Source organism: Nicotiana tabacum, chromosome 15 (genome assembly GCF_000715075.1).
Source record: "Nicotiana tabacum cultivar K326 chromosome 15, ASM71507v2, whole genome shotgun sequence".
Taxonomy (NCBI): Eukaryota; Viridiplantae; Streptophyta; class Magnoliopsida; order Solanales; family Solanaceae; genus Nicotiana; species Nicotiana tabacum.
In genome coordinates, this window is record NC_134094.1 from 43,389,439 (window position 1) to 43,417,006 (window position 27,568).

At 38.5% G+C, this 27,568-nt stretch overlaps 2 protein-coding genes and 1 non-coding gene across 3 annotated transcripts; all 3 read right to left on the reverse strand.

Annotated features, from left to right (window-relative positions):
- Nucleotides 1-7,952: 7,952 nt before the first annotated feature.
- Nucleotides 7,953-8,059, reverse strand: LOC142170002 (small nucleolar RNA R71). Its single transcript, XR_012699621.1, has one exon. It is a non-coding gene; the product is annotated as a small nucleolar RNA R71 (small nucleolar RNA).
- A 5,809-nt stretch (nucleotides 8,060-13,868) lies between these two features.
- On the reverse strand, nucleotides 13,869-14,540 carry LOC107784956 (uncharacterized). The gene has a single exon (XM_016606161.1). The coding sequence runs from the start codon at nucleotides 14,538-14,540 to the stop codon at nucleotides 13,869-13,871; it is 672 nt and encodes a 223-aa protein (XP_016461647.1).
- Nucleotides 14,541-18,689: 4,149 nt separating this feature from the next.
- On the reverse strand, nucleotides 18,690-19,630 carry LOC107784972 (zinc finger A20 and AN1 domain-containing stress-associated protein 5-like). The gene has a single exon (XM_016606182.2). The coding sequence runs from the start codon at nucleotides 19,444-19,446 to the stop codon at nucleotides 18,976-18,978; it is 471 nt and encodes a 156-aa protein (XP_016461668.1). The 5' UTR covers nucleotides 19,447-19,630; the 3' UTR covers nucleotides 18,690-18,975.
- Nucleotides 19,631-27,568: the final 7,938 nt, after the last annotated feature.

Sequence of the window (27,568 nt, forward strand, 5' to 3'; positions counted from 1 at the left end):
TAGTTTTGATACTTACTGAGTACCGATGGTGATGTACTCATACTATACTTCTGTATATTTTTGTGCAGATCTAGGTGTTGGAGGCAGCGTATCTTGAGAGTGAGAGCTTGCATCAGTTGTGAGGATTCAAGGTAGAACTGCAAGCTATCGCAGCCCCTTGGAGTCCCATCCTCTATGTTGATACTCTTATTTTCACATTCAAACAATATAGTATTTGATACTTCTTTATATATTTGGTTTAGAGCTAATGTCTATGTACTACCTGATTTTGGGAAGTTGTATTGTGTATTGCCATTCAGGTTTATATTATCACCATTTTCGATGTTGTGTTAAATTCAGTCTTATTATATCATGTTTGATGAAAAATATTATTGTCAATATGATTGGCTTACCTAGTCTTATTATATCTCGTTGGTGGGATTTGGTTCGTGATAGTACTACCAATCCTTGGGGGTAATTTTATGGATTTTCACCTTCTTACTCATTTTTTATTCCTTATCTTTCATTTCAGTTGTGTTATTTATTGTTTGGCTTACCTAGCATGTGGTGTTTGGTGCTATCACGACTAGGTGGGATTTTGGTTTGTGACAGTGATGTAATGACATTTAGTTTTGGGCATTGTTAGATAGTTATGGTCATGTTTAGACCTTGTCTTTGATTTTGTACTTATGATATTAAATTGAGATTTATTGTGTATTGTTATTTATATCATAAAACCAATGGCTTAATAATTGGATTCTATTGTTGTTGTTGAGTGTTGGCTTGCCTAGCGAGGGGGCTAGGCGCCTGTCACGACCCAAAATTCCATCGAAGCCATGATGACCCCTAACATTACTTGTTAGGAAATAAAACAACCAATATGCAAAAAGAGACATCAACAAAAGTATTAAATAGTCTCAATAGCGGAATAGTATAAATAACTGAAGTCAAAACAAGGATACAACTGAAAACCATCCCAAACTCTGGTGTCACCGAGTGCATGATCTCTATAGAATACTAAATACTAGGTCAGGGCCATATACTATACTTTCTGAAAGACTAAACAGTATTAACATGAAATAAGGGAAGGGACTTCAAGGCCTGCGAATGGAACAACAGTGCTACCTCGAAATCTCCAACTAATCCGGATCTGGCTCACTAGAAACTACCACGATCAGCAAAACCTGGATCTGCACATGAAGTGCAAAGTGTATATGAGTACAATCGACCACATGTACTCAACAAGTAACAAGCCTACTTTTGATCTAAAAGCAGTGACGAGATTGAAAAAATCCAATAATTTCTTTCAACAGGCAATAACAACATAACAATAGTAAAGGAAAAATAGCTCAATTATATCAGATTCATCTTTATCACAATAAGAGAAAAATAATAATGCTTTCCTAATTTATCAGTCAAGGTATCGATGTTAAAGACATCAAATATCAATTAACATGAGGATAATACAACTCCTTGTCCTAATATACATGCCAAAATCAACAACGTCATAGTTTAATCATAAAGTAAATACAGTCTCGGTACATACATAATGCCCGGCACAAATACCCCTCAATCATAATTTCACTACACTCTCGGTGCCTAACTTGAAGCCCTTGAATCATCAACACACACACACTCATCCATGTGCGGGTGCCTGGCCAAGTCCCTCACTAAGCACATAGCATGTGCATGAACTCACAGAATTATACCTGACTCCAGAGGGGCGGACCCTAGCCCAGGCGCTGATCGGATCAAAAGTCCTCGGCCAATATCACTTAGTCCAATATGGGACCTAACGTTGTGTCCCCTCACAATTAATATCAACACGACTCTATGGCCAAAGATTAGTCGTCAATCTCCTCAAGTCTCAATATGATCATATCTCACAATAGCATGATCAAAAATACCGCACACAATATACCAACGTGCCACAACTCATATTAAACTCATGTTACACAAATAAGGATACTAGCAACATGTGAGATAACATATAAAGAGTGCACAAAGACAGAGATATAATACGCGGATATAATATCATGATTGAAAATATTACTACAGTTAAGGCAAATAGCTCAACACAACAAAAATAATCCTATCATGTCTCAAACAGATAAGCACATAGCCTAGACATGATTTCTAGCATAAATAATAGCTGACGTAGTTAAACGAGTGAAGAAACCATGGAATCAAAGAAGCATGATAGCAAAACAAGGCACATAATAGCCTAAATCTACCCAGATAATGAATAATCATTTTGCATGCATATGTACTCCTCACCTTGCATATGCATCACTCCCAAAATATAGCAAACATCATAGCCTACGGGAAAACACACTCCAGCCAAGCTAGGTAAGATAGTTACCTCAAACGCGCGAGAATCAATGCTCCAAAAATCCCTTGCCTCTCAATGGCCTCCGAACTAGTCACATCTAGCAAAAATACAAATCAATAACATCAAATAAGGATATAGGAACCAATTCCAAACAATAAAGCTTACATCTTTATTTAATTCCCAAAATGTCAACAAAAATCAACCCCGGGCCTATATGGTCAAAACTCAAGTCAAGGGGTAGATCCCGACTATCCATAACCCCACGAGTCAAAATACGTGATTTGATTCTAAAACCAAGTCCAAATTATACCTCAAATCCCCAAATTTTCATTTTCTTAAGTTGTAGCAAAATAAACCCCAAATTTCCCTTAAAATCACATATGTTTGGGTGCTAATAATCCATGTAGATTCTTGAAATAATGCCAAACAGTGTGTAAAAATCACTTACCCCAAAATCACCTCTCCCAAGTCCAAGGTTTAAAATATGAGATAATGAGCCAAATTCCCAAAATGGCTCTATAAGAATTGGGCACTGGTTTGCGAAACTTGGAGAGACAAGTGGGACAGATTGTAATAATATTATCTGAGAGGGTTTCAGACACTCTCCCTGATGACACTGAAAATAATCCCAAAGAAACAGTGAATGTTGAAACTCTGAGAAGTGGGCGAGTGTTGAAATATCCAAAAAGAGGTGATACTTGAAAGGGAAAGTGGGGAGCAACTGAAAAATGATATTGATAAAAAAAAAAAAAGGCCCGATGAAAACTGAGAGGGAAAAGAAGTAAGAAAAAGAAAAAAAGGAGGAACACGAGGAGAGCAAACATATGCCTGCTTTACCTTTCCCTCGAAAGTTATGTAGAGAAAAGCTGGACAAGCAGTTTGAGAAATTTTTGGATGTGGTGAAATAGGTTCATGTGAATTTACCATTCATAGAAGTGCTCTCACAAATGCCTGCTTATGCCAAATTCTTGAAGTAGATCCTTATAAAGAAAAGGAAAATTGAGGAGACCTCAGTGGTCACGCTCACAGAGCATTGCAGTGCGATCTTACAAAATAAACTCCCACAAAAGTGTGGAGATCCAGGGAGTTTTACTATACCTTGCTTTGTAGGAACTATGCATTTTGATAAATCGTTATGTGATTCTGGTACCTCAATTAATTTAATGCCTCTATCTATTTACAGGAAACTGGAGAAGGAAATTGGAGAGATAAGGTCGATGCCAATATCTTTGCAGTTGGCGAACCAGATGACTTTAATACCCGATGGAATAGTGGAAGATATGTTAGTTCGGGTGGATAAGTTTGTATTTCCTGTAGACTTTATAGTGGGGAATATGGAGGAGAACAAGAAGATCCACTCATCCTAGGAAGACCATTCTTACCAACAGGTAGAGCCATATTTGATATACACGAGAGGAAACTCATGATTAGAGTGGGTGAGGAAACGGTGACTTTTGATATGAATGTAGCAAAGGGGACACAAAAGAAAAATCAGCTGCGAGTATTGAGTGGAAAGTGACGGGCTCAAAAGAGAAGGTTGCACTGAGTGAGAAAGATAAAGGTGGTGTGTACCACAAAAAAGGCTGAGAAGAAGTTGTCGGCATAGATGTGCGCATTAGTCTGAAGGCGAGGAATGGAGCCCGACTTCGACTCAGATCTCGACTAGATGTTCAGGGCAGTTTCCTTTACCTTGTGCTTTTTAATTGAGTATCATGGGGACATGCCATAACTTAAAGTGTGGGGTGGGGGATAATTGTATGTCGTTTGTATATGTGTTAGTTTGAGATAGAACAAATTGAAAAAAATCATAAGAATATTAAACTTTTTGATTTTTCCCGACGATGGATATCGACAGGTTTCTTGAGGGATGAAAGTTGAAAGAAAAAGATAAAAAGATTTTCTTTTGTTTGGTAGTGTAACAAATCCCCCTTGGTTTTTCTTTGTGCCGCGGTTCTTTTTCAAGGGTTTTATTTGAACCGGGTATAGTTAGTTTTTATTTTTTTAGGAGTAGAAATCCTTGTGCTATGATTTGAATTAAAAGCAATGCCTCTTGACGTTATTATGCCTTGAGAACAATGAGTGCTTTAGTTGTGACGATGAGGCTGAGTTTTTGACTCTTGTAATAAGTACCATAAATTGTATGATCTTAACTTTTCTTAACTGCTTTGACTAGAGTGTCTTGATAGTCCAATCCTGAGTGAGTTATGTGCCATGTGTGTGTGAGGTTTTGTGTTATTCTGTGTATTGCATTTGATGTATAAAACTTTCCCCATGTGTTTGCAAAGCAAAATAGTAGTTTTGTTCAGTCTTGGAAGTGATATAGGCGTTTCTTTGTTGAGCCAATTAGATGCTTTAACCCACCTAATTGCTATGTATCATAGTTAACCCCTTTGAGCATGTAATCTTATTTCTTTGGCAACCACATTACAAGCCTTACCCATTTGTTTGAATTGACCATCTATTTGAATCTTGTACCTCTTGTGAGCACTTGAATTTGGTATGAACTATGTAAAAGTTGAAGTGTGGGGTGGTTGATTTGATTTTTGAGTGGAACTAATGAAATAAGAAGAAAGGTGCATTGTATTGAAAAAGTAAGAGCCACTTGAATTGAAAGACAAAAGAAAAAAAAGTTTGTATTGTTGTGCAAACTATTCATTGATAGTGGTGACTCTTGATGTTTTTGTGCTTAAAGAAGTTAGGAGTTAATGTTTATTTATGTAAAGGTGGAGTTCTGGTTTGACATAAGTGTGGGGTTTTGGATTGTTAATTATATGTATTAAAAGTTCTTAGGAAGGTGCAGTCACTATTATATCTAAATATATCCTACCCATCCCGCAGTCTACAGTACAACCAGTTAAAGTCCTATTTGATCCTTGACTGAATAAGCTCAATTAGTAGAGTAGTACACTACGGGCAAACCTATGGTACGTCTTTTGTGGCATATGGATGTTGTTTCTGAGAGTGAGTGAATTGTTTCTTTCTTGAGTTCCTAATTGTTCTTATATTCTATTGTGTGTGGAACTACTCTCTATTGTTGTGTGGGGGCACTTGATTCACGAAGGAAAGGTAATGCTTGACCTATGTGTTAGAGTAAGTGAGCGGGTTATAAATAATGTGTGGTGCTTTTGAGTCAAATCTTGAGGCTAGGATATTACGGTATTATGTTTAATCTGTTTTAAATATTCTTGGTGTGATGAGTTATGAGAGTTGTTTAAAAATGTCCTGTCTATATGAAGTGTAGTTTGATTGCTCGAAGAAGAGTAATGGGTTAAGTATGAGGTGTTGATGATAGACTATAATCTTGTGTTTTAGTCACTTATTGCACTCTAATTCACTGCACTTTACTTCTGTTGAGCATTAAATTGTAGCATTTTGAATTTATTGCGTATTTTTTGCCGTGTAGGAATGCTTTCGATTTATGTAGATGTTGTGGAACTAATTCAAGCTATTTAGAGCTTTGAAGTATGAGTACAAGCCCAAAAGATTAAGCCAAGATGGTGTTCGGGGGCCGAGGATCACTTCTGAACGTCAAAAATTAAGGAAGAAGCCACATATGAAGAAATGCACTAGCGCGACGCCTTGGGCGATGCATAGTGAGATGCACTAGGGTAAATTTATGTCAGAAGATTGACAAAGTTCAAAGGATGGGTTTCTGAGGTCTGACGGAAAAATACACTAATGTTAGGCAGAGTGCGTGGCATAGTGCGCAGGATCTGCACAAAATTCTGTCAGACAAGCTAAGTACAAAGAGTTTACGACCGAGAAAATTGCACTAATACTACGCACCCTGCGTAGCATAGTGCGACGCATGAAAAGCAATAAGTTTGCAAGTTTTCCTATTTCGGCTAGGAAATGGGGATTTCGTCTAGGCCCGACCCAACTTGGTATAAATACATGAAAAATATTATTTTCTTGACTTTTGACACACTTTAGACCTAAGGAAGCTAAGGAGGAGTTGGAGGATCAAAAGCACAAGGATTTCATCATTCCTTACTCACTCAAGACCCGAGTTTGGATCGAATTTATTTTTTCCTATACTTTAATTATATTTGTGATGAATTGCAACATATCTATGAAGTAGTTCTCTTTAGTGTTTGATGGATTTAGTGTATTGATGATTGCTTGTGGATTATAACTCTAGTTTTATGTATTAAAGCATTTTTGGATGAATTAATTATTGCATCTATATTCACTAGTTCATGTAATCGAGAGAGGCATAATAGGTGATATCTTTGCATTATATTGTTTGTTGAGTTCATTAATTCTTCTTAGTAATCGAAAGAGGCTAGTTGAATCATTGATTAAACCTAGTTAGGAGAATAATCGAGAGAGGTTCTCCTAATGACCAATACACTACGCATTCTTGCATATCTTCACGTGCTTATATTGGTTCATCTTGTGAGGTTAAAAATTAATCGAGTGAGGAGTTTTTGCTGAACATTTGAACTAATAATTGAGTGAATTCGAGAGACTCACTTGAACATTATAAGTGAATTATCTAGAGCTAGATCCCAAACAATTATCTTGTACCTATCCTTTCAAAACCCTATATTCTCCCAGTGATAACTTTCTTTGTTTATTCTTTATTTTGATTATCATTAGTCAATAGCTTTAGACTCTTAATTAATTGTAGTTAGAAATCATATAAATCTCAATAGTTGATCATCTTGGATAGCAATCAATCTAGAAACTATGATAATACTATTTAAATCTAATCCTTGTGGATACGATATTATACTATACTATATTTGATTAGCGAGCATAATTTAAGTTTGTGTTTCGAGCTCGTCAAATCTTAACATCGTTGCCAGGGATTGGCAATCAATAGTGTTTGAAATAGATTGTAGTGCTAATTCAGAAATTTTTCTTTTTATTTTATTTTATTTTTCCCTTTTTACGTTTGGTGTTCGTTGACTGTGCGCAGGTTACAGGTGTAGATTGGTGCATGACTCGAGCTTCTACGAAAGAAGTTCTACCATATGAGCCTGAGATAGAAAAACAACTGCGACATCTATAGAAGGAAAGAAATCTCACTAAGACATCAGAAAAGGTTGGGAAATCCTCAACCAAAGAAGGCATGGCTGGAAATGGTGATGATAATGTAGATTTGGCTGCGAGAGAAGTAGCCGAAAGATGAGAACAAGCTGTATGGGATGCTGAAGAAGCAGTTATTAGAGATGCACAGATTATCTACGAAGAAGAGAGGGGTCGTAGAATTGCTCAAAACCAACCCTTGGGTGCAGACCAGTTCGAAAATATAGCTCTCATGCCTGGGAGACCACTTGGCAATTATGCTAGACCGGTCTACAATTAAGGTTTATCAAGTGTTAGACAACCTCCAATTTCAGCAAACAACTTTGAATTGAAGCAACTGTTGCTTCAAACCCTGCAGAATTGTTGTGTCTTCAGAGGGAAGCCAAACGAAGATCCAAATACACATATAATGGACTTCGAGGAGATTATGAACACCTTTCAATACAATAGGGTGTCACAATATGCAATGTACTTAAAGGCATTCCCTTTTTCGCTCAAAGATGATGCAAAGCAGTGGATTCAAAGCTTGCCCGTAGGTTCGATTAGAACATGGGAGGAGATGACCAGAAAATGCCTTGATAAATATTTCTCCTCAGCTAAAACGGGCATGTTTAGAAGAGAAATACATAACTTCTGCCAGAAAGATACTGAAACGGTTTTTGAAGCATGGGAGAGGTTTAAAGAGATTGTTCAAAAGTGTCAACATAGCAGAATTAAACTCTGGATTCAACTCCAGGACTTTTGGGATGGATTGTCACTGGCCTCACGTAGAATATTGAGCAATGTAGCTGGAGGCCCGTTGATGAAGAAGACTCTAGAGGAGATAGTTACAATTTTAGATGAGCTATCTGGAGATGCAAATCAATGCCCCTCTGAGAGTGCGGAAAGAAGAAGATTAACACATATGTGCAGGTACAACTTGATGCTATGGCCAAAGAGATAATGAAGCTGGCCTTAGCCTCGATACAAAGTGAGCCTCACACAACTTGTGATATATGTGGAAGAGGACACCCTACTCATGAGTGCCAAGCCTCAACTAAGGAAGTAAATGTTTTGGGAAACAACAATTTCAATGCAATGGGTCAGAGGCACCCCGATTTTTTATGGAGTTCACCTGGAGGTATTGTGAATGCTTGGCAGCAAAATAACTCTAGACCGCATGGACAAGGAGCTCTAGCATACCAAAATCAGCAGAGGTAGCAATTTCAGCCTCAATAGCCCATCCAGCCTGGTCTAGAGGATCTAATGAAGTCTTTCATTATCAAGACAGATGAGATGCTGGACGCTCGTGGAGCAGCTATCAAAGAATTGGGCACTGGTTTGCGAAACCTGGAGAGACAAGTGGGACAGATCGCAATAATATTATCTGAGAGGTTCCCAGACACTCTCCCTGATAACAGTGAAAAGAATCCCAAAGAAACAGTGAATGTTGTAACTCTGATAAGTGGGAGGGTGTTGAAAGATCCCACCCTGATCCAAAAAGAGGTGATACTTGAAAAAGAAAGTGGGGAGCAACTGAAGAATGATGTTGATAAAAAGAAGAAAGGCCCGATGAAAATTGAGAGGAAAGAGAAGGAAGAAAAAGCAAAAAAGGAGGAACATGAGGAGAGCAAACATATGCCTGCTTTACCTTTCCCTCAAACGTTATGTAGAGAAAAGCTGGACAAGCAGTTTGAGAAATTTCTGGATGTGGTGAAATAGGTTCATGTGAACTTACCATTCACAGAAGTGCTCTCACAAATGTCTGCTTATGCCAAATTGTTGAAGGAGGTCCTTACAAAGAAAAGGAAAATTGAGGAGACCTCAGTAGTCAAGCTCAGAGTATTGCAGTGCGATCTTACAAAATAAACTCCCACAAAAGTGTGGAGATCCAGGGAGTTTTTAGGAACTATTCATTTTGATAAATCATTATGTGATTCTGGTGCCTGAATTAATTTAATGCCATTATATATTTACAGAAAACTAGAGAAGGAGATTGGACAGATAAGGTCGATGCAAATATCTTTGCAGCTGGCGAACCAAATGACTTTAATACCCGATGGAATAGTGGAAGATATGTTAGTTCGGTTGGATAAGTTTGTATTTCCTGTAGACTTTATAGTGGTGAATATGGAGGGGAACAAGAAGATCCACTCATCCTAGGAAGACCATTCTTACCAACAGGTAGAGCTATATTAGATATACACGAGAGGAAACTCATGCTTAGAGTGGGTGAGAAAACGGTGACTTTTGATATGAATATAGCAAAGGGGGCACAAAAAGAAAAATCAGCTGCGAGTATTGAGTGAAAAGTGATGGGCTTAAAAAAGAAGGTTGCACTGAGTAAGAAAGATAAGCTTGGCGTGTACCCAAAAAAGGCTGAGAAGAAGTTGTCGGCATGGATGTGCGCATTAGTCCGAAGGCGAGGAATGGAGCCCGACTTCGACTCAGATCCCGACTAGAAGTTCAGGAAAGTTTCCTTTACCTGATACTTTTTAATTGTGTGTCAAGGAGACATGCCATAACTTAAAGTGTGGGGTGGGAGATAATTTTATGTTGTTTGTATATGTGTTAGTTGGAGATAGAAAAAATTGAAAAAAATCATTAAAATTTTAAAATTTTTGATTTTTCCTGACGATGGATATCAACAGTTTTCTTGAGGGATGAAAGTCGAAAGAAAAAGACAAAAAAAAATTCTTTTCTTAGGTAGTTTAACAAGTGCCCCTTGGTTTTTCTTTGTGTCGCGGTTCTTTTTCAAGGATTTTATTTGAACCGGGTATAGTTAGTTTTTATTTTTTTTAGGAGTAGGAAACCTTGTGCTATGATTTGAATTGAAAGCAATGTCTCTTGACTTTATTATGCCTTGAGAACAATGAGTGCTTTAGTTGTGACGATAAGGCTCAGTTTTTGACTTTTGTAATAAATACCGTAAATTGTATGATCTTAACTTTGCTTAACTGCTTTGACTAGAGTGTCTTGATAGTCCAATCCTGAGTGAGTTATGTTCCATGTGTGTGTGAGGTTTTGTGTTATTCTGTGCATTGTATTTGATGTCTAGAACTTGCCCCGTATGTTTACAAAGCGAAATAGTAGTTTTGTTCAGTCTTGGAAGTGATATAGGCATTTCTTTGTTGAGCCAATTTGATGTTTTTACCTACCTAATTGCTATGTATCGTAGTTAACCCCTTTGAGCCTGTAATCTTGTTTCTTTAGCAATCACATTACAAGCCTTACTCATTTGTTCGAATTGACCATCTATTTGAACCTTGTACCTCTCGTGAGCAATTGAATTTGGTATGAACTATGTAAAAGTTGAAGTGTGTGGTGGTTGATTTTTTTTTTTGAGTGGAACTAATGAAATAAGGAGAAAAGTGCACTGTATTGAAAAAGTAAGATCCACTAGAGAAAAGAAAAAAAAGTTTGTATTGTTGTGCAAACTATTCGTTGATAGTGGTGACTCTTGATGTATTTGTGCTTAAAGAAGTTGGAAGTTAATGTATATTTATTTGTTCCTACCCATCCCGCATCCTACAGTACAACCAGTTAAAGTCTTATTTGATCATTGATTGAATGAGCTCAATTAGTAGAGTAGTACAAAACTGGCAAATCTATGGTACGTCTTTTGTGGCATATGAATGTTATTTCTGAGAGTGAGTGAATTCTTTCTATCTTGAACTCCTAATTGTTCTTAAATTCTATTGTGTGGAACTACTCTCGATTGTTATGTGAGGGCACTTGATTCACGAAGGAAAAGTAATGATTGACCTTTGTGTTAGAGTAAGTGAGCGGGTTATAAATAAGTTATGGTAATTTTGAGTCAAATCTTGAGAGGCTAGGATGTTACACTGAAATGCTTAGTCTATCTTAAATATTCTTGGTATAATGAGTTATGAGAGTTGTTTAAAAAGGTCATGTCTATATAAAGTGTAGTTTGATTGCTCGAGGACGAGCAATGGTTAAGTGTGGGGTGTTGATGATAGGCTATAATCTCGTATTTTAGTCGCTTATTGCACTCTAATTCACTGCACTTTACTTGTGTTAAGTAGGGGTGTTCATAAAAATACGAAAAACCGAACCAAACCAAAAACTGAAGCAAACCGATCAAAAAACCGATACTTTTTAGGTTTGGTTTGGTTTTGGTTTTAAATTTTAAAAATCGATCAAATTTGGTTTGGTTTTGGTTTTAATCAAAAAATAACCGGAAAAAACGAACCAAGCCGACTATAAAGGTAGCTATTTAAATTTATTATTACACCTATATATATGTTTATTTTTATATAAAGTTTCTATAATTTTATGGTACATATTAGCCATGGGTATTTTTAGTCTAGTTCTTTGCTATTGTAATAATTTTATTTTTTTTGCCTTTACATTCTAGTTTGATTGTTAGTTTTCTTTTACTAAGTACAAGAATTTATTTCATGTTAAAAATAATTGATTTTTAATTGAGTACTTAAATTATTTATCACCATTTGATTCAATTATCATCAATATATCTTGAAAATGATAGATTTCTTATAGAGCAATTGATTTGATAGTGTTACATTTAAAATGTAGTCGCCGAAATATGCGTTTGGTAGTGTATGTCTCATATTTAAGAAAACAATTGATAAATAACAGAAAACCTAACAAAATATCGAATCGATAAAAAACTGACTCAATTGGATTGGTTTGGTTCTAATATTTGAAAACCCGACTTACTTGGTTTGGTTTCTTTTTAGGAAAAATCGACCCAAACCGAACCATGAACACCCCTAGTGTTGAGCTTTAATTGGTAGTATTTTGCATTTATTGCTTTTTTATGCCATGTAGGAATAATTTCGAGTTATGTAGATATTGTGGAATTAATTTGAGTTATTTGAAGCTTTGAAGTCTGAGTAAAAGCCCAAAGGATTAAGCCGGAATCGTGTTCGGGGGTCGAGGATCACTTCTGGACGTCAAAAATCAAGGAAGAAACAACAGTTGAAAGAATGCACTAGTGCGACACAGTAGGGTAAATTTATGTCAGAAGATTGACAACGTTCAGAGGATGGGTTTCTAAGGTCTGACAAAAAAATACACTAATGCTAGTCATAGTGTGTGGCATAGTGCGTAGCATCAGTACAAAATTCTGTCAGACAATCTAAGTTCAGAGAGTTTACGACCGAGAAAATTACACTAATTCTACGCACCCTGCGTAGCATAGTGCAACGCATGAAAAGCAATAACTTTGCAAGTTTTCCTATTTCGGCTAGGAAATGGGGATTTCGTCTAGGCCCGACCCAACTTGGTATAAATACATGAAAAATATTATTTTCTTGACTTTTGACACACTTTAGACCTAAGGAAGCTAAGGAGGAGTTGGAGGAGCAAAAGCACAAGGATTTCATCATTCCTTCCTCACTCAAGACCCGAGTTTGGATCGAATTTATGTTTTCCTATACTTTAATTATATTTGTGATGAATTGCTCCATATCTATGGAGAACTTCTCTTTAGGGTTTGATGGATTTGGTGTATTGATGATTGCTTGTGGATTATAACTCTAGTTTTATGTATTGAAGCATTTTTGGATGATATAATTGTTGCATCTGTATTCACTAGTTCATGTAATAAAGAGAGGTCTAACTGGTGATATCTTTGCATTATATTGTTGGTTGAGTTCATTAATTCTTCTTAGTAATCGAAAGAGGCTAGTTGAATCATTGATTAAACCTAGTTAGGAGAATAATCGAGAGAGGTTCTCCTAATGACCAATACACTACACATTCTTGCATATCTTCATGTGTTTATATTGGTTCATCTTGTGAGGTTAAAACTTAATCGAGAGAGGAGTTTTTGCTGAACGTTTGAACTAATAATTGAGTGAATTCGAGAGACTCACTTGAACATTAGAAGTGGATTATCTAGAGTTATATCCCAAACAATTATCTTGCACCTATTCTATCAAAACCCTATATTCTCCCAATGATAACTTTCTTTGCTTATTCCTTGTTTCGGTTGTTATTAGTCAATAGCTTTAGACTCTTAGTTAATTGTAGTTAGAAATCATATAAATTTCAATTGTTGATCATCTTGGATAGCAATCAAGCTAGAAACTATGACAATACTGTTTAAATCAAATCCCTATGGATACGATAATATACTATACTATATTTGATTAGCGAGCATAATTGAAGTGTGTTTCGAGCTCGTCACCAGTATATTTTATAATGTTTTATATATTTTAAATAATATTTATAGACAATTTTCTTGCACTACTGTTCCATGATATATTTTAAATATCAATCTATTATCCTCATAATGCTTTTATCAAATTATTATAACTGTATTCATATTATAAGCATTTTGAATCGATTATGGTATTTTAATTGATAAATATTTATTTGTTATTCCCTTTAAATTATTTATGAGTGATTAATTGTCCAAACTAATTATTTATATTTTCATGCATATTTTAAAGAATTTTACATCGTTTCATACAATTATATTTGAACTTTATAACATTTATGTATTGTTTTGTATTAATAGCCTAAATTATTATAATAATTATATTTATTATGTTATTTAGGCCATCACATCGAACAAAGTGGTTTTCGCCAATCCCTCAGCATGAGTAGGCAGCAAAATTCCTCCTTGGGTTGTGATGCTTGTTAGGTTGAAGCCAGCTAGGAGTTTTGTCGCCCGAATGATGTTCCCGGTCAACTTTGCTTGTTCTAGAACCCTCCGTTGTATAATGTTGGCTGAACTTTCTAGATCAACCAAAACACGCTTAATTTTGAAATCTAAAACATTAAGAGAAATTACCAAAGCATCTTTGTGCGGAAGAAGAAGCCCATCAGCATCTTCCTCTGCGAAGATAATGTCATCTTCAGCGGCTTCTCGGATTCTCTTACCATGAGTCACCGATATTTTCGTCTTTTTTGCTGCCAAAACTTTTACCCCATTGACCTCATTTCCTCTGAATATCATGTTTATTGTCATCTGAGGTGACCTTGCTGATATCTTTGATGGTTTTGCATTATCCCGGCTTATACCATAATTATTTTTGGTGCGGTCACTTAAAAACTCTCTAAGATGGCCATTCTTCAACAACGTTGCCACCTCCCCGCGAAGATGTCGGCAGTCCCCAATTCTATAGCCATGAGTCCCATGGAATTTACACCACAGATTAGGATCCCGTTGGCTAGGATCCGATCGGATAGGTTTCAGAAACCGTGCTTCGTTGATGTTCCTCATTGCTGACACCAATTCTACCAAGCTCATATTAAAGTTGTAATCTGATAACCTGGAATATGCGGGATCTCAGGACCCTGACACCTCTTTCTCTTGTAATGATCTATTATTTCGGCCACGATTCGTCCTTCTTTCGGAGGCGAACATATTCGATAACTGGAATCCTTTACTGCTATGCTCATCGGTCCTCTCTTACGGTAGATAACGACCCCTAGAGGACCTCTGATCTGCATCAAAGTCATTTTTAAACTTATCTTGATTTTTATCGCGACCCCATCCCTTGGAAGACACCGAAAAGCCAAGTTGATCGTCTCCTATCCTTATCTTCAACTCGTAGAGATTATGGACATCTGCCCATGTGGTTGGCTGAAACACGAGCAAGCTCTCCTTCAATTTTCGGGAGGTATCAAAACTCAGAGGATTAAGGCCCTTAGTGAATGCCTCTGCTGCCCACTCATCTGGAACTGCTGGTAGCAACATCCTTTCCTTCTGGAACCAGATTACAAATTCCCGCAACAGCACAGATTCTCCTTGCAAAATTCTGAATATATCCGCCTTTTGGCCTGGACCTTTCTTCCTCCAGCATGAGCTTTGATGAACGAATCTGCAAGTATTTCAAAAGAATCTATTGAATGCTCAGGTAAGAGGGAATACCATGTCAGGGGCCCCTTTGTGAGGGTTTCGCCAAACTTCTTCAGCAAAACCGACTTGATCTCGTGCCGAGCCAAATTGTTTCCTTTTACTGTCGTAGTGTAGGCCGTGATGTGCTCTTGTGGATCCGACATCCCATCATATTTTGGAATATCCGGCATCTTAAACCTCTTCGGTATCAACTCCGGTGTCGTGCTCAGTTTAAACGGCAACTGCGTATACTTTCTCGAATATAGTCCTTTTAACACCGGCGGCGCACATGGGATCTGATCCATCCGAGCATGAAACTCTTTTGCGTTCTGGTCCATTCTTTCATTCATCTCTCTCATGAATCTCATGAGCTCAGTTTTGACAAGATCACTCAAGTTGTTTCTTAGGTAAGATGGAATACCATGCCAGGGCCCCTTTCGTGAGGGTTTAGCCAAACTTCTTCAACAAAATCAACTTGATCTCGTGCTGAGCCAAGTTATTTCCTTTTACTGTCGTGGTGTAGGTCATGATGTGATCCTGTGCAGTAGACGTCCCATCATATTTTGGAATATCCAACATCTTAAACCTCTTCGGTATCAACTCCGGTGCCGCACTCGGTTTAAACGGTAACTGCGTATACTTCCTCGAATCTGGTCCTTTTAACACTGGTGGTGCACCTCAGATCTGATCCATCAGAGCATGAAACTCTTATGCGTTCTAGTCCATTCTTTCATTCATCTCTCTCATGAATCTCATGAGCTCAGTTTTGAAAGGATCATTCAAGTTGTTGTTCCCAAATCCGCTTCCGGTCCCCCCGACTTCATCGAAACCGACTTTAACCCTTAGCGTGTTGTTCTTGATTCTTTGAGCCATCCGATTTGCAGGAATGCTGGGAGGAACCAGAGCTCTTTCATTAGCGTTAATCGAAGCACTGATAATGCCTGCTTTAATTCCGTCATCACCCGATCTTGCCTCGAAAGGTGATCCATGATCGCCTTTTGTTGTTCTTTCAAGATTTTGACAGTTTCGACAATATGCTCATCCTCTGCATCATCTGGGATCGAGCCCCGCACATGCCAAGGACATTGTCCTTTACGAACCAGGGTTGCTTCATCCCCTTCGTTGTGAGTTTCGCTGGTTGAATCATCACGGTGGAATGCATCTTCGTGCTCATCGCGTGATCTAACATTGTAAACGTCGTTGACATCATTAGCTGCCATAACATATTTTTACTAAGGAAAAAGTCAAAACTTGTTAGTAACAAATGAATGGATCAAAGCAATTACGTGGATGTTTATGCCCCACGGTGGACACTAAACTGTTTACCCGTAAAACGGTACAATTAAATTTATAGCTTGATTTATAGACAAGTGAATCTATTTGACCCAAAAATGGTAAATAAATAAGAACGAAAATAAGATTAACGAAAGAAATTAAAGGAGATAACAAGTCTGACTAAGAACTTAGCTTTTCCGATGATAAAAGTAAAAGCAATGTTCATGTGTTCAAATTGAGCGTAACAATATAATGGATTACAGATTTTGTGTGTAGGATGTTTTTTCCTCCGCCTACAATGGTTGTTAATCCTCCTACTTATAGCTCTATTTAGGGAGACAAGATCCTCAAATCAAGTTCCCCTTGAATGAGAATAAAATCGCCATGGATGGCTGCATAACGGTTAGTCTTGAACGTTTTCTCTGTAATGGGTGCTCATTAAATGCTACCCGATATCAAATCTTTGAATCTTTATTGTCAGCTACTCTACCTTCGGGATCTGTCTAACACCGATCACATACTCGCGCCCGGTGCCAGCCATCTGCTGACTCACTTTTCACCCGTCTTTTGTTCCACGTGTCATCTCATTATTCCGCCAACTGTCATTGACCATTTTTACCCCGTACAATAATATGTGTATAAATATTTTTTGGGCTAGTGAGTGTTCTTGTGTATGTATTGATGGTTAATAAATATTACGAGATATGCATTTGTATAGTGGGAATGCGTTATCAGGTGCCGATTACGTTACCCCTTTTATGATAGATCCAGAATGCCAATTACAATTAATACCGATGCCTTAAAAGATTATGTGAAAAAGAAACAATGTTCTTAGAAAATTTTAGACAAAGTAGTTGCAGACATGTAAAATTTATTGGTCCAAATTGAATAAATAACTTGGTTTATAGTTTTATATATATATATATATATATATATATATATATATATATTAATTAAACAAAGAATACAATTTATTCATGCTATCCCATTTAATTAGGCTAAAATGATGAGCTCACTTCATTAAACCCAAGATATCATCTTCTTAGAGGACCAGTTTGGCGCCACACGTCAAATGACATGGGGCGCCAAGTCAAACAAAAGACCCAATAGGATCGTGCCACGTGTGAGAATGACAAGGCATGCCAAGTCAAATAAAATAGCCAATGAAATTGTGCCACATGTGCAAGTGACATGTTGTGGCCAATCAAATGCGGCCTTGTCACACTTCAGTTTGATTGGTCGGAAAGAATTTTTTGTTATTATCATAACTCTTCCCTCCCACAACTATAAATAGAGGTCTTCATAACTCAGAAAAGACACCATAAGTTATAACAAGAAGCAACAAAGAGCTCGTGGATCAAACGCTACAAATTCCTCCACAAGTTCAAGTTCAAACAATCAAGTTCAAGTTCAAGCAATCAAGTTCAAGCTCAAAAACGAAGAACAAATCAAGTTCAAGCTCAAGAACAAAGAACAAATCAAGTTGAAGTTCAAGCAATCAAACTCAAGCTCAAGAACGAAGAACAAATCAAGATTCAAGGAGTACGAGTTCAAATCAAAGTTCGTGACAACTACATATTCAAGACCAAGCTCAAGGGCCCTTGAATTTATTTAATATTGGAAAAAGAAACAGAGGATTCATAGAGATTGTAAACTCAAATTATTTGAAATCAAATATTACGATTGTTGCAATATTTTCGATCTCGATTATTCTCTTGACGCAATGTATTGTCTACAGTAGCAACTCGCAACTTCTCCCCGCTTTGAAATATGTATTTTATTTTTTAAAAAGAAAAAAAAATTAACACTTTATTTATTAATCTATTTCAAAAAAATTGATATCTTTTAATATTTATTTAATATGAAGTATTTTTCTGTCACACAAATATTATATGATGTTTAATACTTGTAATTTCGTTTTGAATTTATCACGATACATCCACATTTCTTTTTTATTGGATGTCCCCGAAGGGACACGATATGTCAACATCACAGCAGTCCTTTTAGCCGCCCACGGGCCCCATGTTTTGATGTACGACAGAAACGCAGTTGGCTCATTAGCCCCATACTTTTCATCAAATTTACGCCGTTATGCCCCTTCCCAAGACCAGGAATGAGTTCTCATTTTTGATAGCCATCACCGCGTTTGCTTCTAGAAATCACTTAAATTTTCTGTACTCTGAAACTGATTTAAATTTCCATACGGTTTCTACTTTGATTGGCAGCCAAACAAAGATGAAATAAATTGCAAAGCTATACCTTTTAAATTTTTCATATGTTAATATGAGAAAACAGAGCCATCAATAACAATTCAGAGAGAAATTTCATCACAACAAATTTAACTTCAAATATTTATTAAAAATATATTTTAATTTCTCTCTGCGCTTCTTCATACTCTCTTTCGATAGCACAGCATATCCCAAACAGAGCAGTAACACAGCAGCTACAGAGATCTTCGCGATAGCAAATCTCTTTCTCCCTTTCACTTCAACTGAAATCCAATTTGACGATGATACCATATGGAGTATATCTCTTTCGCCGTTCAAAGTTTAACGATCTTCGCGGCTTTGACGAGCGGATTCTGCCTCGCGATCGCCTCTCGGCCGGCGGTTCTGTAATCATAGCTGCAATCATGACGGTCAGAGTAACGGTGTTCGCCGCAGAATAATTCACCGCACCGGCAACGGAAGCCGGTTAATCCTAGCTTCCTCCGACAACCAGAGCAACGGTTCACCTCCCTCTTCGCCGGTGAAACGCTCTCCTTTGCCTTATCATCATCTTTCACCGCTCGATCGACATATTTTTTTAGATCGGACGAGGTAGATCTGGTTAATATGTTGGCGAATTTATGAGGATATGCGACCTTGGAGGAGCTAGCGTTAGAGCAATTTTGGCACATATTATTGGTGGCTGGATTGCCGATGACACCGCAACTTTTAACGCAAAGTGTTAAGGTTTTCTCATGTACGACTTTGTTGTATTCAGTCTCTTCTTTCTCTGTTCTCTGAGCCATATATTTTCACAGACAAATTATCTAAGAAAAAAGGGAATTAAATATGATGAACAGATTATCTGAGCAAAATATAAGAGAGAGATGATCTGTTTGTGGTTTGGGTGGGTAAGAGAGAAGAAAAGAGAGGAGTTTTAAGGAGGAGAGAGGTCGGTTAATGGTGATGGAATAATGGCCTCATAGAGACGCGTATGGGGCAAAATGGAAAGAGGATTTGATTGAATTTGGAAGGTGGACGGAAATGCCCCCTGTGTCTTTTACGAGGTAGGAGTTGTGCGCTATAGGCTGGTTTCTAGATGAGTTCTGACGTGTTGTTTACTTAATCGTCACCTTTGAAGATATCTTTGTTAAATCTGAATAATTTCTTTCTTTTTCTTTTCGTGACCCTTAATGACAGTACGAATTTTCTATTCTACTTCTAGCAAACATGTAGCATGACATTTTTGAAAACGTAGTCCCCATTTTGAAAACTACCAATTGTTTTTTCTTTAATAGCAAACAAGATAAAAGTTAATGAAGGATAGTAATTCCGTTGTTGAACTTATTTTCTTTTCGTTACGTATCAAAAAGAATGATTTATTTTTTATTTAAAAATAATTTATTTTTATGCAATAATTTATATTAACATAAAATATATATGCCTTATTTTACCCCATAAATTTAAAAATCTTCTATATTTTTTTAAATTTTATATCCAGTCAAATAAATTTACTTAAATTGAAAGTGATAGGAGTTATAATTTTCAAAACCAAAGCTGGCGAAGTCAGTTTCCTAGTAAACATTTGTTGTAAATGAAGAATGATTTGTTCCTGAAAGTAAAAAAAAAATGTCAAAAACTTTTCGAAAGCATTTAGAACGAATATCTTTAGACAGCTTGGATTCGGTGTATCTTCTGAGGCACTATTTCTTAGATGGGAACACACACGCTCGAAATCATTATAATGACAACTAGTTTTTGTTTAGCCGAAAAACTTATGGAGCTGAATTTATACGTAGTTTTAAGGATATGTAGTATAACTTAATACAAATCGTAAGGATAAATAAAAATATAAAGTATGAATTGCAAAGAATGCAAAGTAAACAAGATTGTAAAGAAGATGATTTTTAGGACTAAACAAGTTGAATCAATTTATAAAACTTGAAAGAATAACTCTTCACTATAGGAGAATATGGTGCTTGAATTACAATGTAAGCAAAAACTTGGTCCTTACAGAAATAATAATCATTCCCTTTATAGTAAAGAAATCTTACTTTGGATATAATTAAAAATACATAGTGGGAGACCCATGATAAATCAGTTTTTCCATAATTCCTGCCAGGATTCTCTCCTCTAGTGGGATTGCAACGGCTCTTGTCTATAAACTCGATATTGACTCGAGTTTTCGGTCTTGACTCGAGCTCTCGATTCTGACTCGGATCCCTGCATTGATTCGGGGTCAATGTTGGTCGGTCTCTGAATCATAAGCTCGATAACTTTACTTTGCATCATAGTTCGACTTGGATTCGAGCTTGATAATGATATCGAGCTCGACATTGATCGGTCCCTCGGGCTCGAAGCTTGTTTATACCATCTTCAGAATCCATCTCGAAGTCTTACTTCGATCAATTACGTTTTAACCTCGATCAATCGTTCGAAGGCCGAAATATATTTCGACCGTATACAGATAGTCCACTCGTTTCTCGGGAAGGATGTGGTGAGAAACGATGTGATTTTCAACGGCTCGATCGGATTATAAGCTGACGTTTACATTGGGCTCGACCATGACGCACGTGATAGCTGTCCCGTCGATTTAGTCTTTCAAGGCATTTAATGCATGTCAGACGGTAGTCGGCCACCGCTGATACTGAACCGCCATTGCTTTAATCTATAAATAGCCTTTCCTTTTATCATTTACCACTTTTACATCTTCAATCTTTCAAATTTCCCAAGTTTTTTTTTGTATTCTCTGAGTTTATTCGCAAATCTGTGATTCTTCTTTGCAAAATTCTTCTTCTAAACCACCAAATCTTTGTCACCTTCTTTAAATCCAAAATGGTGAAAACATCAAAAACCATCCCCAAAAAAGAAAAAACTTCTTCTTCTCAATTCGCCGCCGACAAAACACCGGTGGATCCACGGCCGGAGGAGTGCGTTCCGGCGGCGTGCGTTCTTACCTTCGATTTCAAACTCGATAAAGGTTCGCCGGTTCCTGGTCGATGTGAGCCCGTATCGAGATATATTTGTTCGATAACCCGGGAGCACATCAAGCGGATAAAAAAAGATTGTAACTGGGAGAGCAAAGAAGTGGTAGTGCCGTCTCCCGAAGAGGATATTACTACTCATGTGAGAGGGTTTTTAAGCATGTATACTTACCCTTTCACGTTAGGTCCCCTCGACCCCGTTATCATAGATTTTTGTCATAAATACCTAAGTACCCTAGGCCAGATACATTCTTCCTTTTGGCGGATTATTATTTTGATCCGATATTTTGTGAGTAAAATCGAGAGGATGCCTTTCATTCTTGATCATCTTGTCCGATTATATCGTCCTCACCTTTTTCGATGAGGGTTAATAAAACTCCAACGTCGAGCTGCCAAGGCTATGTTCTCGAGTATAGATGAGGATAAAGATCGAGGGTGGATGGGCACATTCGTTCGAGTAAGGACTTTGGACCTGATTCTGACCGAAAAGATGCCTTTTTCCCGAAGAGTGAAACATGAAGCGTAAGTGTAATTCTGCTGTTATCCCCTACTATTTTATCCTTTCATTTCCTTTCTCACCAATATTCCCCTTCTGTGATACAGCGGTTCCCTGGATGCCCGGCGCAGTGCCCGATCTCAAGAACTGGGTACGTGATCTGGTTTCGACCTCCTCCTACACCGAGCGCTCATGGCGCGACTTGTCAAAGGGCCGATGGGAGGCCAAAAATCATGGTAAGCACATTTCTCGTATCTTTTGGTAATTTGAATAAGATGTTTTTCACACACTTTAATAAAATTTTCCGTATGTAGGTGTGGGTAAAGATGCGGTTTTGAGGCCCTCATCCGTCGAGGAAGAGGCTTCGGCCTCTGTCCCAAAGTCGGTGAAAGATAATAAGAGGAAAAGAGTTCCCGTCCTCTAAATCAAAAACCGAAGAAAAGGATGACTCGTAAGCCGAACAAAAATATCATTCCTTTGACCGTAGAATCAGTTCTGCGTCTGAAGGATGAAGAAGAAGAAGAAGAAGAAAAAGAAGAAGAGAACGATGGGTCTGTGCTGGCCGCCCGAACGAAGAAGACCACCGATGTTCCACAAGCAGCTGGATCGATGGTGGTTCATAAGGCTCCGCCTCGAACTGAGGATATATCGGAGAAAGATTCGGGCAAAGTCCCCTAGTTGTTGGAGATCGAAGATGCTTCCCATCGAAGCCAACGTATGGGGGGTATGTCTGAAGGGGCTCTTCTCGAACTTTTCGAACCGAAGAGAATGCCCTAGGTGATTCACTTGGGGCAATAGCAATCGAAGACTCGCGCACCTTCCCTGCTTTTTCCGCAGGGGTGATTCGGGAGGCCCAAGCTTTGGGGGCCCTCGAATTAGATAGGCCTCATGATGGAGAGGATCCTTTTCGTGACCTGTTTATCGGTGTCGAGGACACTACCGGTACAAGTGACGCATCGGATCTTTTTCACGGAGTGCAGCAGGCTTTGAATTAGGTAAGCCTTAAATTATATGGTGTTTCCTTTAAGTTTGCTTTTCTTTTCTAACTTCGTTTCTTCTTTCTTTGCAGGCCGCGACAGTTCATCGAGAATCATGTTCTCGGTCCTGAACCGAGCTGCATTGATACGAGGCCGAGCTTCAACGTGTTACGAAAGAGAGGAACTCCCTAAAACTCCTCTTAGGCCAAAGGGAAGAGGAAATAAAAGACCTCCGAGCTGAGTTGGCCAAGGCTCACCAAGATCAGATCGATCTGTCCGAGCAGGTAATAATACTTTTAAAAGCCTATGGGCTCGATACCGGAACTGTGGCTAATTTTTCGGTCTCACAGCTGCAACAAAAAATTGAGATGATCGGAAAACTCTATGAAGAAGTCGATGTGATAAAAGCCGAGTCTTTGAAGTGGAAAGAAGGAATGGACCGCTTTGCTACAGAGAAAGAAACTACTCGAGCCCAATTGTCATCGGCCAAAAACCAACTTCAGAAAATGAAGGAGAAAGGCTTGGTCCAAGCAAGAAGAATAGAAGAGCTCGAGGCTCGATTAGCCTCTGAACTTGCCAAAGCCGAATCTGACGCCGAAAAGGAAAAGGCCGATGTGGATGCACTGGTGGCCGTCTATCGGGCCGATGATGAAGCTGCCCAGGTCTAAGCAAGAGAGGAAGCTGAGACCACCGATACTCGAGCATATTGGGTCGCTGAACTTGCTAAGTACCGATCTCGGAGGGAGACCCTCGAGGAGATCCACGCCCGAGGTTTCGACCTCACTGAAGAGATTAAAAGGGCCAAAGAACTCAAAACTGATGCTAAAGCCTTGGTTTCCGATGACGATGATGATGATAATGATGATGATGATGATGGGAGTAAGAGCGGGTCCGAGAACGGGGGGGAGCCTGATAGAGATGAGACCGCTCCTGGGGATAACTAGGAAGCTTAGTCCTTAATTTTTATGTTGTAATCAATCATGTAAACAATCTTGTATATATAAAAATATCCCTTTTTGCCGACTTGCTTCTGTTCTGTTTCCTGTCTTGTGAAGATTTTATTCATGCCTTATGAATATTTTTTACAAGGATTTAGGCAACTTGATCAAATTTGGACTTCGTAGCCTTTATAACTGAGTGAGCTCTTACTCAAACTTGAAATAAGGTAGCTCGTAGGCTTAGTAGTCGAGTGAATGATTCGAACTCGAAGTAATGTAGCCCCTATGCGTAATGGTCGAGTGAGTACTTGCTCGAACTCGAAATAAAAGTAGCTCGTAGGCTTAATAGTCGAGTGAATGATTCGAGCTCGAAGTAATGTAGCCCGTAGGTGTAGTAGTCAAGTGAATGATTCGAATTCGAAGTAATGTAGCCCGTAGGCGTAATGGTCGAGTGAGTGCTTGCTCGAACTCAAAATAAAAGTAGCATGTAGGCTTAGTAGTCGAGTGAATGATTCGAACTCGAAGTAATGTAGCCCGTAGGCGTAATGGTTTAGTGAGTGCTTGCTCGAACTCAATCCTGTTTGCATAATAAATCTTGAAATAGAGGAATATTTCTTGGATATAAGATATATGTAAAGAAGAGAAATTTCTTTGCAAGTTATTATACATGTGTTCATTTTTGCGTCACGGCTCGGGCCAACTACATGAGCATGGTTCGTTTTGACCATTTGACTCTTATAACTTTTCCTATTGGAACCCTGTTGTTATGAAATAACTTTCTTGCATCAAAACTTGATATATTTAAGGGGCTAATTCGCCCCCCCAGTATTCGAGGTCAATTGTAAAGAGGCCTCGGATACTGTCGAATTGTTTCTAGGTTTAGCACGATCATTGGTTTCCTCATTAAAAACCTCACCGAAAAACCCATTTGGGATAAAATCAGTCTAAGGGAAAAAGAGTGCAACGCGTGCTTTGAGACATAGGGCTTCGTATTGAAGGATCCATCCTAGCTTCTGATCGGACTCCTGCAGGGGTTAGTTCTGAAATGTAAACGAATATGGGATGGTCGTACCTTAGCAGTAGTATCGATTTAGATGCGACACATTCCAATTGCTTGATAGTTGTTTGCCGTTTATAATGTCGAGCTTGTATGATCCCTTTCCGACATTTTTGAGAACCTGATATGGTCCTTCCCAGTTCGGTCCTAGTTTTCCTTCATTTGGATTTCGGGTATTGAGGGTGACTTTCCTTAGAACTAAGTCCCCGGGTTTAAAATGGCGAAGCTTGGTTCTTCGATTATAGTATCTTTCGATTCATTGCTTTTGGGCGGCCAATTGGATGAGAACGGCTTTTCGTTTTTCATCCGATAATTCGAGGCTAGTGTTCGTAGCCTCATTATTTGACTCTTCTGTTGTATATCGAAATCTGGCACTGGGATCCTTGACTTCGACTGGTATCAAGGCTTCAGAGCCATATACTAAGGAGAACGGGTTTGCCCCCGTACTAGATTTTGATGTTGTTCGATATGCCCAAAGGACTTCGGGTAGGATTTCTCTCTATTTTCTTTTAGCGTCGTTTAGCCTTTTCTTTAGGTTTTGAATGATAGTTTTGTTCATTGATTCGGCCTGTCCGTTCCTACTGGGGTGATACGGTGTTGATAATATCCTTTTTATTTTGTGGTCTTCGAAGAATTTCGTCACTTTGCTGCCGACAAAATGTTTCCCATTGTCACACACTATTTCGGCGGGTATCCCGAACTGACATACGATATGATCCCAGATAAAGTCTATAACCTCTTTCTCTCTTACTTTCACGAACGCCTGTGCTTCAACCCATTTAGCGAAATAGTCAGTCATAAATAAAATGAACTTAGATTTACCTGGGGCCAATGGCAGAGGGCCGATGATATCCATTCCCCATTTCATGAATGGCCATGGGGATAGGACTGAGTGAAGTTGCTCTCCGGGCTGATGGATCATTAGTGCAAAACTTTGACATTTGTCACATTTTCGAACAAACTCCTTTGCATCTTTGCCCATATCGATCCAATAATAACCTGCCCTTACTATTTTTCGAACTAATGAATCGGCACCGGAGTGATTCCCACTAGTGCCCTCGTGCACCTCACGTAGGATGTAATCGGTGTCCCCTGGACCTAAGCATACTGCCAATGGTCCATCGAATGTCCTTCGGTATAGCGTTCCATCTGAATTTAACGTGAATCGAGCAGCTTTGATTCGTAGGGCCCTCGAATCTTTAGGGTCCGATGGGAGCTTTCCATTCTTTAAGTATTCAATATACTTATTTCTCCAATCCTAGGTTAAGCTCGTAGAATTTATCTCGGCATGACCTTCTTCGGTCACGGATCTCGAGAATTGAGCGACAGTCCCCGAGCTTAACTCACCTTCCTCGACCGATGATCCCAAATTTGCAAGTGCATCAGCCTCACTGTTTTGCTCTCGTGGAACATGATGTAAAGTCCATTCTTTGAAATGGTGCAAAGTGACCTGCAGTTTGTCCAAATACCTTTGCATTCTATCTTCTCGAACTTCGAAGGTTTTGTTTACTTGATTTACCATCAGCAAAGAGTCACACTTGGTTTCGATGACCTCTGTTCCCAAGCTTTTAGCTAACTCATGACCTACAATTATGGCCTCATACTCGGCCTCGTTGTTAGTCAACCTAGTAGTTTTGATAGATTGCCTAATAGTGTTATCCCTGGGTGGCTTTAAAATGATGCCTAGCCCGGACCCCTTCACGTTTGAAGCCCCGTCCGTAAAAAGGCTCCATACTCCCGATGACGTACCCGATTTTAATAAGAGTTCTTTTTCGAATTCAGGTACGAGGGTTGACGTAAAATCGGCCACGAAGTCCGCTAAAATTTGAGACTTGATGGTCGTACGGGGTTGATATTCAATGTCGTACCCACTGAGTTCGACGGCCCATTTGGCCAGTCGGCCTGATAGTTCGGGCTTGTGCAAAATATTATGAAGTGAGTAAGTGGTTAATACGCATATGAGGTGACATTGAAAGTACGGTCTTAACTTTCTAGAGGCGCTTATCAGTGCAAGTGCTAATTTTTCTAAGTGTAGATATCTAGTTTCTGCTTCTCCTAAGGTTCGACTTATATAATAAACGAAAAATTGCGTACCTTGATCTTCTCGAACTAGGACACCGCTTACCGCGATTTTCGATACTGCCAAGTACAAGTAAAGTTTTTCGTCTATTTTTGGAGTATGAAGCAGTGGTGGGAGCGATAGATATCGTTTTAATTCCTCTAACGCCTGTTGGCATTCTGGGGTCCACGCAAAATCATTCTTCTTTTTGAGAGAAATATTTGTGACTTATATCTGATGACCTCGAAATGAATCGGCCTAAGGCTGCAATCCATCCCGTTAGCCTCTGCACGGCTTTCACACTATCGATGATGGTGATGTCTTCGATGGCTTTGATTTTATCGGGGTTAATCTTGATCCCCTGATTTGACACCATGAAGCTGAGGAACTTACCCGAACTGACCCCGAAAGCACATT